Below are 12351 nucleotides of genomic sequence, written 5' to 3' on the forward strand. Positions count from 1 at the left end.
AATATATGCAGATCAATGCGTTTTTAGGGGCTAAAATTGTAGAAGCCATCAACGATCGAGATAACATGTTAACAAATATATATAGTACGTTCTTAACAAAATTGTCTTTCAAATGGCGTTGTAGAGCTGGATAAGGGTCTTTGACGAAGCAGGCACCACACATTGTGAGTAATATTTATATTTCTCAGCGATTCTTAACTGCCTACATTTATCTAAGTAACTCGATTTATAACCAGTTGATAAAGCGAATTTTCTATTTGGTTACCATTAGATGGTTTCAAATGAAGTTAAAATTGATCAGGACAAGCATCAACACATATTTAGTTGATCACATACTGCCTTAGAATGCTATAATATTATTTATGTAACTTTGCTTATGATGATCTGCAAATTATAGTTGCATCATTTGTAACTATATGGTGAACAGAAAATTATGGTTATACATAACACATGAAACAAATGATTTCTTCTAAATATGAGTCACAAACACTATATCTCCTCTAATACAGTAATGATATTGTGCCAATTTGTGGGTAAAACAAAAATGTCTAATTATTTAAATTTTATCAGTCTTGAGAAGAAATCTTGAACTCCTTACTACACAGGTCATATCTCTTTAGATTCCTTGATCATATGTTGTTCGGTTGATACTATGTTATAAATTATTATAATGCACTTGCTTGGGTGAATCCAATATATAAATTGTATATCCTTTGAAAATATATATTATATATAATTGAAATGTATCAAAATATTAGGTTGGTCGGGTAAAACTAACAAGCAACTGTTCTTTTGTCTAATATCTGGGCTTCTATTAATAACAGTTGAATCTTTAAATATGATTACTAAGATTGTATGCTACAACAATACTCTGGAACTTGATAGTTCGCGAGTTACTTAGTTATATGCATAATAAATAAACTATTGTAAAACCCCGTTTGACACGTCGTCTTTTAAGCTAATTCACATATGTGACCCGTTTAAGATGAAACATAACAAACCCAACTCGACACTTTCTCAAAATTGGCCAAATTGAAACGTCTAATGGGTTGGTCATGTTTTCATTGGTGTAGGTTCCGTTGGTGATTGGTCTCATATTAGTGATATTCTGGTGTAGGTTCCGTTGATTATTGGTCTCATATCAGGTGTGTTATTTATATGCATATGCTATACATTCAGGCACATTTTGGAATGCAATGGAAAAGCTATTAGCTCGTGCTCCGAATGTGACGAGAGCTCACTGTAGGAGCAATATAACAAGGTGATTAAAGTGTTTGTTTTCATTTAAGCAATTTTTGACTTTCTTTGACTGAAATACTTGATTACTAATTGTGTAAATTTATCGTACGTATATATATTGGACTAGACTTTAAAAGAAGCTAAGAAGCTGAAACAATTGCTCTTTCAATCCATAAGAATTGAAATCAAGTTTTATGTGGCTTTATTATTTTCTTCATATTTTAGTGAAGTTGTGGTCTATTTGATAAATGTAATGCAAGTTACATAGTGGTGCCCATTGGATTTTAATTACAATATTTTTTTCCTTCATTTATCGGCCTGTAATTCTCCGCCATGGATATCCATATGACATCGCTTCATAGAAAACGATCTCTCTATCACTCCATGGTAACTTTGACTATCTCAGTTATAATGTTTCAGTACTGAATAAATAGTAATGATTACGAAAACTACATTTTAGATCTGTCGTGCAACGCACGAGCTCTTAGTCCAAATAGCATTGGCATACCATTTGGAGGTAAGGTTGTAGTGTTTGGCGGAGATTTTCGACAGGTGTTACCCGTTATAACTCAAGAAAAAAGAGAGGGTATTCTAGCCGCATCACTTAACTCATCGTTTCCAGTTTGTTTGATTAAGAGTCGTCGTGCAACGCACGAGCTCTTAAAAGCTAGTATATATGTATATGTATATATATATATATATATATATATATATATATATATATATATATATATATATATATATATATATATATATATATATATATATATATATATATATATATATATATATATATATATATATATGAGAAAGTTATTACTGACATAGTGACATGTCATATCTTGATTAAAAGTTATTTAAGGATGTTTAAAAAATTCAATTCAAGCCTTACTTCATTCGACGATAGAGTCCTTTATTTTCTAAACAAATTGATTAATTAAAGTATACGTTAAAAATGATATTTACATATAATGTATATCTCCCACTTACTTGAATTTTTTTTAAAGGCATGACATGATTTTTTTATTTGATAAATATAATAGTATATCTAAAAAAAAATTTAGAAGATTTTCTTATATACATTTAAAAATATTAGTAAAATTTAGTCAACCGTGACGTTTAAATTTTTCAACAAGCTCCAAACTTAACACGTTGGATAAAATCCTACATGTCAAAATATCATTATATTAAATTAAATATTAATATTAAACATACAATATAAAATTTTATAATATTTAAAATGTAAATGTTGATTATTTTATAGAAGGATAAAATTTCGCACACGTATCTTAGCAAGAAGGATAAAATCTCGCACACGTGTCTTAGCATCATTTGTACAGAAAATCACTTTTAAAACTTGTCAACATCACGGGCTCTTAAACTCAAAAGAATTTTTAAATTCTGTCAACAATACGAGTTCTTAAACTCAAAAGAATAATTGTTCAATAAAATCAATTAATTTTGTACGATTATACCCACCACCATGCAACGCACAAAGAAGCTAGTTTAGTCTTGGATACGTTCATTCGTATATAAGTATATGCATTTACATTAAATGGTACTTATATATATATATATATATATATATATATATATATATAATTCAAGATGAAGCACGTTCATAACTGTTTAAATCTCCTTATAGGTATAGATGTAAGATAAATAATTTTAAAATAATATAACTTAGACTTTACTAATTTTAGGTTCCATGATAAATTTTTAATGTACTTATATTTTCTCAAAATTACGTAGTATATGATTTATAATTTATATATAATTAAAATGACATTAATAGTGAGAAAAAGAATTGTAGACATAAAGTTACTAACACCACCTAAAACCACTTTAAAATTTTGTTAACGTCACATGCTTTTAAACTCAAAAAACTTTTAAATTTTGTCAACATCACGGTCTCTTACACTGAAAAGAATAATTGTTTGAAAAATTAATTAATTTTTCACTATTATTTTACCCACCATGCAACGCAACACCATGAGCTCTTTAATAATTTTTATACTATTTCTATTTTTTAGTATCGTTATTTACACGCCACGATGAAGTGCAAATTACATTTTTTGCACGGAATTTTACACGCTCGTGCAACGCACGGGCTAAAAAAACCTAGTGTGTATGTATATATGTATATATATATATATATATGTATATATATATGTATATATATGTATATATATATATATATATATATATATATATATATATATATATATATATATATATATATATATATATATATATATATATATATATATATATATATATATATATATATATATATATTAAAACACTATATATAACATTAACATTATCATGATAACGAAAAATAATAATAAAAAAAACACTATCATAAAATACAAAATGGTGAGAAACGTAAATACATTTCAAAATCTAGATAAAACTTATCCATCCATAGAAATGTAATTACAGTAATTGAAAAGGTTTATATATATTTATAGGACTTTTTCAATGACAGTGTTATGGGTAGACAATCTAATTCAAAAAATTTAGATATGTATACTTTGCTTATTAGACCACTATGAGTCGTTCAGTGTTAAATTTAACATTGAATTTAACACTGAGGTTAAAAAAGGAAGGAGAACTCGTTCAGTGTTAAATCATTATTTAATTGTTTTTTAACACTTTTAATAATATTATTTGGTTTAATTATATAATAAAATTATAAAAACAAATGTGATACTAAATTTCATTAATAAACATAATTACATTAATGAAATAAAAAAACGATACTTAAAAAAATACATTACTTAATAAAAAACACAATACTTAATCGGTCCCGACGTCTCACGATTAGCTCATATATGTTTAACCAAATCCGATCGTAGACCCTCATGCACTTCCCTATCTCGTAATTGTTTAGTCCTCCTCCGGTAAGTTTCACACCTCTCGATCCAAGTTGTTTGTATATTACGAACGGATTCGTAAACCCAATCATTTTCGGTTAGAACAAAACCATTATCTTCAACAACGGATATATTTTCAAACAACTACACCGTTAGCAGCCTAACGATGATTCCCGGCGGTGGCCTTTAACGCCGATTTAACGGCGGGCGGGTGTCAGATTTTCCACCGTCCCCACCGTTAATTTGTTTAACGCCGAAAAAAAATTCGACTCCTGGTGCTCTTATTGAGAAGAACCAATATCTTCTTGAAAATAACTAACCGAAACTAATAAAGTGCATAACTACAAATCAACTCTTTAGCATAAGTCATTAAAGAATCCACATTTATATATCCTATATATTACTACTCGTAATTAGCAATCCCACAAGAAAGCATTATCCGCCACTGGATCGGAGATATAATCAAGAAAACAATCGATACCCGCCATTGACCATGACGGATACACCCACAGATCCACTGAGTCAACCATCACTAACTCAGTGGATGACTTGGGTGAGTCCAAACATCCTTCTAAATTCGGTAACTCAATGATCTCACCGAGTTCTTCTGTCGTTTTTAAATCAACAACCCCTGGTGGTTGTAATGGCGCAGCCGCCATTTGCATGGTGGCTGCTTTCGCGGCGGCTTCTTGTACATCACGTCGAGAAAGGGACACCGGACGAGGTAACGTGTCTTTGAGCTCGGGAAAATTAAGGACAGCAGAATTACCTGTTTTACAAATTAAATAGTGAGTACTTTTCTAGTACTTTTTAAAATGCATGTAATGTAAAATCGGTCTATTAATTATGAATTCAAGTCTCATCACCAATCATATACGGAGTAATACTCGTAGTACGTACGGATTATTATTTTTATAGTATATCGATTCCAATGTAGAAATAGAAAAAGTACATTAAAAGGCGATGAATTATTTGGAACTCTAACTTTAGAGTTATTTGGAACAACCGTTGAACGTGATCCGGAATACGAGCAATAAGATGATGAAGAAGGCGATGAATTGAGTTCTGAAGTTTGTTGGGCGGTACCCATTAATGAAATTTGATATAATATGAAGTAAGCTTTTAATTAAGGGGTGTTATATGAGAGAACTTTATATGATTATAGGAAAAAGTTGGGAGTATATATGAGGGTTCCTGGTATCAAAATTTGTGTAATCTATATATAGGAGTAATTGGAATTTGGGTTTTTCTAGAATTGTTTTACGCACGTGGTTGTAATTTCATTTTGTATCTTTCGTTAATCTTTATTTATTCTTTTATTTGGAATTAATTATGCTAGTATTTTTTTTTCACTTCATATATATTTTGTAGTTGTGAGTTTTAGCAAATCTGATTAAATCTTATACATACTTGTAATATTTTGTTTTGTACGTGATGCAATCTCTACATCCTCATCTTTCGTGATTCCTTTATTTCGTGTTTTTGTAATCCAATAGTGTAGGGTATTTCCTGCCATCTATCTTCTGTATCTTAATTTTGTGATAATTTAAGTGTTGTTTGCTTAAAAAAAAAAAAAAAAAAAAAAAAAAAAAAAAAATCTTATACAAAAAGAGAGAAAGAGATAAAATATGTCATTATTTATTAAACAACTACATCTTAGCCATTTAAATAGTTCATAATTATGAATATGAATTTCACCAATTAGTTTAAATGATACTCCCTCCGTCCCAGATTAATTATCCAGTATTCCTTTTTGGGACGTCCCAAATTAATTGTTTACTTCTAAATATGGAAAGTAAATTTGATAAAGTTTACAATATTGTCCTTAATGAATTAATTAAATTACAAATGTGAGGGAGATTTCTAATTAATTAGTTGAGGGTAAAACAGTAAAGTAAGAAAAAAACACAGAAAAAGTACAGTGTGATAATGACATTTCTTAAACTGTGTGTTTTTTGTCTGGGGACAATTAATCTGGGACGGAGGGAGTAATGATTATGTCATGATGATCTTTTACACAAAATTTGACAATTGTTTTGTTTATTTGATTATCAACTATTGAATTATAACAATGCAACGTTATGTAAATTATGATTCAACGTTATGTAAATTACATAACCAACGTCTAGTTTGATCCCACACCTTATAATATATTTTTTTTTAAAACTAAATAGTAAACTACAAGCATCATTGGCTTGTCTTCACACATATGCTTCCTTCTATATACATGTTACACATAACTATGGATGACAATGACCATCCGATTCGATTGATATCCTTCCAATCTGATCCCCTTAAAGCGGATATGGATCAGTGGCGAGTCCAAGGCATAAGCAATGACCCCACTATTATGAAAAATTATTTAATTAACTATCACTTGTATTGTGAAGGACACCACTAAATTTAAATATATGACCTCATATATTTTTTTAATTAATGATTTTTTAGAAAGAAAATAGGCATTATTTAGATTTTTTTTTCTTCCTAAACTACCACTTAAATTGTATAGGCCATCATGAATTTACGATCCATGAATCGCCACTGATATGGATGATCTTAAATGTATATAGATACGAATATAGATGAACCTTAATGGATACGGATGAAAAATTGCATCCATGAATGTATCCATTTACACCCGAAATGTATATACAAATACATAAGTATATATATATACAAATACATAAGTATATATATATATATATATATATATATATATATATATATATATATATATATATATATATATATATATATATATATATATACAATAACGATTACAAATGTATTCAGCATTACACAAATATTTTATTTTCAACCATATATTGATTGATACTCACTATAAATATGTATATCTAACTTAATAAACATCTAGATTACGTATTTATTTCGTCTTAATCTATGTTTGATAGTAAATTTAATAAATTATGTTCAATTTTTGGCAAAGATTATACAGTCTGATGGACGAATTTTAATTTAGGTCGTATTACATTTATTCTTGTTATACCACGTTTTTGTTTTTATTATATAGTAGAAAATTTTAAATTTTATAACATTTCTTAAATGTCCAATGAGTATCCAATAACTCGCTTAATTCATTGGATATGACTATGGATGTATGAACTGAATTTAAATGATTACGGAAATGAATATAGATGAACAAAACTAAATGAATATAAATATGAATATGGCTTCATCCGATCCATTGTCATCCCTATTCATAACTTATTTTGTTGGACTATGCAATTTATGTAAAGTAGCTTATCAAATAAATTATTTAATCCTGAAAAGAGTAAAATAAAATATATATTTACCTAATCTATAGTTAATATTAAAATTCTATAATGATGACAATATAAATAGGAATTTTTCTTCATTAAAAAAATCAAAAAGAAAATAGAAAAAAATCTAACCCACTTGGATGACATTATAAATCAATTTAATTTACAATTAAAATTTAATCTTTACAATTAATTATAATTTAATTATTATGATTAAGATATAATTTAATCTTTACAATTTTTTAAAAAAATATTAGAAGACATTTGTTATTAGTAATAATTATTATTAAAAATGTAAATACTCAATTTTTAAGCAAACTTTATTATTATTATTATTATTATTATTATTATTATTATTATTATTATTATTATTATCATCATTATCATTATTATTATTATTATTATTATTATTATTATTATTATTATTATTATTATTTTTATTATTATTATTATATAATATTTATTATTATAATATTAATATTCAAATATGGATTCTCTTTACGGGATTAATTACGTTACATGTGTCTGCGAAAATACATGTCTCAATATGTTTGTAAAAATAATGACAAGTTTCTTAGTCAGAATCCGTGATTTTACGGGTCATTAAACTAAACGACTTTAACATTTACATTCACTTAATTCATAAAACATATCATTAAACAGTTTCGTTTAACCAAACTCGTGATTCCACGGGTTATTTCACTAGTTGATATCGCATATTTTATACACGTTTTCCTTAGCGATATCGATCACATTTTAGTCCGTTCGGATACGATTTGGCGGTTATAATGATTATATTGAGAACTTCCGAGTTTGAAGAGTTTATTGTTGAAGAGTGGCGTTTTATGGAGTTTTTGAGGCATGTTGTTAATCAATTATTACTACTGGTGCTCCGGGGTTGGAAACGTTAAGTACATATCGGGTATTTTGGTTCTAAGTTATTATTAGTGTTGAAAAAGTGCAAAGGAAGGTTAGAATCAGAATAAGTTAATTGTCGCGGCGCAGAGACTTAGACCGAGGTGCGATAATCTTAAGGTTTCGTTATCAGGAAGGGGTTTAAAGAAGGGTTCAGAACAAGCTATATGTCGCGACGCGACAAATTTGGTCGCGGCACGGTGTTTGCCTAGTTTCAATCTCAGGAGAGGATTTAAGGATGTTCCAGTTCAAGTTAGTTGTCGTGGCGCGACGATATGGGCCGTGGCGCGGAGGTAGGTCGGTCCAGGTAGTTTTGGCAGGTATTTAAGGCCCGAAAAATACCCTAATATTCGTTAATGCATGATAATTATGAGTTTTGATTAAGAACCATTCTTGTGGGTGTTGATTATTGTTACTAGGTTGACTAGTGATCTTGTTTGAACAAATGGAACCCTGTTTCAATTTAGTACACTAGTTTTCAATTGATTTGTCTTAACCAATTGGGTGCTTACTGGACCAAGGGGTAAACCGGGTAACATACATTGAACAAAATAGGGGTGAATTGTGTGGAGCGAAGGCGTAACCAATTGAATCTTAATCTTATAATTAGTTAATTACTAAGTCACAAACGAAAGAGGTCTTTGGTGAAAGGGAACCCTAAGCCAATAAATCCAAGTTTGACGTGTTTGCTAAAAGAGAACTCTGGGTAAGCCGACTCTGTAGTTGCATGTATTGATAAATTGAACTAGAGCTTAATAACAAATCATCCGACACTGCGAATAGGAGATCTAGGCGAACATTCTTTTATCTATTGAATTCAAATATCTTTACTTTTCATTGAGTCTGCATCTATTTCTTATAAACTTAAAAACACAAAAATATTGTCTTTTACTTTTAATCAATCTTTGATTTGACTAATCGTTAAATAGCCACAAAACAAATTATCTCGTACTTTCGATTTTCATAGATTAACTTAGTTTATTTTATTAGTTGCAATCTTAATTCTCACGTTTAAAACTGTCCTTGAAATGATTTCGGAATTACCAACTTTATACTATTGCACGATCGGGTACACTGCCCGTTAGTGTGTAGTAATCTTTAAACCGGCATTTTCCAAGATAAATAATATACACGATTTTACACATCAATAATTTCTATAACACAATCATGGTGAGTAAAATATTGGAGATAATTGCTATGCTATTGTAACGTACCTATATTCATTTATATTAGTGAAAGGTATTGAACATGAGTAGATAAGATAAAACTTCAAATGACAAGTTTAATTAGTGTTATCACTGAACAAAATTTTAATATGCTATTAAATTTCTATGTAAAAATAACAAATAGTCGTGAAATAGTTTTAGATTGAACGTACTTATTTGAGAAATATTTTTTATACAATACATGGTTTAATTGCTTTATTTATGTGATCATTTCATAACATTTTCTTGTAAAAGTATCAAAACTTAAACCATTAAACTATTTTAAATGGTCACTTATTTGATAAGTGGTACCACTAGGGATGCAACGTGTTGGGTGCAAAGAATATCAAAACGAATGAGCTGAAGTTATCGTGTTCGGGTGATGTTTATCGTGTTCCAGTGATGTTTGTTTCAAAACGCGACAAGCCTGGAAAGTGATAAAGTGCACTGAAACGAGACAAATATGGCAGAAGTGGGTGTAAGAAGTTGTCACGTTCTGAACCACTTTGTCGCTTCCTGATGCAGTTTATCGCGGAACGCGACAAAGTGTCGCGAAACACGACAGTGTGCGTAGCCAGCAAGTTATTCGATTTGTTTCTTAATTTTGATTAGCACTATAAATACCCTCATTGTAACCTGTAATATTGTGCACGAAAAATATAGAAAAAGATCTCTGGTTTGCGCCCGTGGAGTAAACCCTTCTCCGTGTTTGGAGTTGGGATATAACCACGTTAAATCTCCGTGTCATTTATGTTTTATTTATCGTATCGCTTATTCGTTTGTTATATGTGGGTTATGTGATTATTGTAAATCACATGTTCTTGTTAGGGTCCACTACCGAATTCCTAACAAGTGGTATCAGAGCTAAAGGTTTGAAGACCTGGCACAATGGCGAATTAAAAGCAGGTATACGGTTGTTGGTGATTCGGTTATCATCAAGAGAAGAAACGACAGATCTAGGGTTGTGTGTCTTGCAACTTGTGTCGAGATCTAGAGACTTAGTTGATCGCGGTGAACTTGGGGTATGTCTATGTATCCATGAAGTTGATCACACCAGGGTTGGTCTGATTCTGGCGAGTTATGATGTAAACGGGACGCTGCTTACATCGTGATGGTGATTTATTCGCGAAGTGTCACGGAGTCTAAGGGGTCGGTTCGATAGGGTTTGGTTGCAGAAGATACACGTAGAGATTTTTTTTTTTAAAGATCTGGGTGACGGATCGGGTTCTTGTTTCGCGTTATCCCGTACGAAGGAACGATTGAGCAAAATTCGGATGTTCATGCGCAGCTGCAGAAGAAAATTCATAGCGGGTTCGTTAACCGCTGGATCGCCTTGAAAATTTTACTGTCTGTAATGGACTCATAGATCCAGTTGCTGTAAAATTTTGAGACCGATCGGACCGTTGAATTTTGAGATACGATTTTTCGAATCTGGGCAATTTTCAGGGTGAACTTTTCGGGTTTTGATGACGCGAGTGCGAGATGGTTTTGTCTCGGGAAACTTCGGGCGATACAAGCTATATATTATGGGATGTTGGTTTGTTATAGAAGCTCACGAGGGTGATTTTCTCAGGTTTGGGCATGGTTGGGTAACGTTGGGTACATTCGAGTTATTATCGACAGTGGAAGTTATCGGGGAAGTTTTATGCTTGCGTTTTTGAAACGGGACGACCAAATGTTTTGGTTGGATATTCCAAAGTGTGTGGAATATGCAGGCGGGTTAGAGCTTCTCTCACTAAGGAGATTGGTTGACGAAGGGTGTCGGATAGAACGCGTTCGACCAGTGCTCAGGGTTTTGGGTGATGTTTGGTTCAACAAACGAGCTTTTTTCTTCGGGGTTACCAATTAGGAGTTCTTAGGTGATTGATGGAGTGTATAATCTTGTAAGTCCTGGAACTTGAAGCTTTCAAGATATTGTTGAGAGTGTCGGGAACTCAGAGTGAGTTTGGAAACTGACGGAAGTATTGGGTAAGTGGGAGTTGGACGACTAGTGGGAGTTGTAGAGATGGTTGTGCGATATGTTTCTCTAATTTACATAGGGTTAGTGCTTCGATTCCGACTAGATACTCGGGTACTTGTTTTACTCTCCAATGGCAAAGAAATTTGCAACTGATCGGGTGGTACGAAACAGATTCTTCTCGGGTAGCAGCGGTTTATTTTCTTACTCGTACAGTGGGAGCGTGCTTGAGATTGGGAAGATGAGTTTGTGAAATTCATAGCTATGAGGATCAGTGAACCAGCGTGAAAGCGAAAAGTTGAAAGTGTAGTTTTCGAGGTTGTGACTCCGTTCTCATTGGAGCCTTGATGAATAGTCTACAATGGCGTTTATCAGATTTTCTGATTGCTGGGAAGGAAAATCAGTGATAGACATAAATTTTGTATGAGGGTGATCATTGACATGCCGGTGACAGGATTGGGCGTGTCTAGAGTGATGAGTTGAGGCGGTTTTGTCTCCTGTTTAAAATCATGTGATTGAAGTTGTGATGACCCGGAAATTTCTGACTAAATTTAAACTTTATCTTTATATTATTCTGACACGATAAGCAATGTTTGTTAAGTTAAACCTCAAGGATTTTAAACTATGTTTATACATTCATTTAATCCTCGACCAAATTCCAATGATTCACGAATCATTAAATGAACATATATGAATATGTATGTATATGTGTATATGTTATAAATTGAAAATGTCAACAAAGTATTTAAACGTATAATGCTTTATATGAACGTATTTGTTTCAATATGATTATCTACGAAATTAAAAAAAATATATTAAATGATTGAATTATCAGAAACATTGAATTATGATTACAAGTCTCTGTTGAGAGGTCC

The 12351-nt window shown here is 31.0% G+C and overlaps 1 protein-coding gene across 1 annotated transcript; it reads right to left on the reverse strand.

The window, feature by feature from the left end:
• Nucleotides 1-4531: 4531 nt before the first annotated feature.
• LOC139839489 (dehydration-responsive element-binding protein 3-like) lies at nucleotides 4532-5634 on the reverse strand. Its single transcript, XM_071829563.1, has 2 exons — nucleotides 5529-5634; nucleotides 4532-4887 (listed from the first exon to the last, which is right to left on the reverse strand). Exons 1-2 carry the CDS (start codon nucleotides 5632-5634, stop codon nucleotides 4532-4534), a joined length of 462 nt encoding a protein of 153 aa, XP_071685664.1.
• Nucleotides 5635-12351: the final 6717 nt, after the last annotated feature.

This window comes from Rutidosis leptorrhynchoides, chromosome 4 (assembly GCF_046630445.1).
Source record: "Rutidosis leptorrhynchoides isolate AG116_Rl617_1_P2 chromosome 4, CSIRO_AGI_Rlap_v1, whole genome shotgun sequence".
Taxonomy (NCBI): domain Eukaryota; kingdom Viridiplantae; phylum Streptophyta; class Magnoliopsida; order Asterales; family Asteraceae; genus Rutidosis; species Rutidosis leptorrhynchoides.

Coding starts and splice junctions, on each gene's coding strand:
- LOC139839489 (XM_071829563.1), bottom strand. CDS start 5,634: ATGGCAGGAAATACCCTACACTATTGGATTACAAAAACACGAAATAAA. Junction 4,888..5,528: donor TACAAAACAAAATATTACAA/GTATGTATAAGA, acceptor TTTGTAAAACAG/GTAATTCTGCTGTCCTTAAT.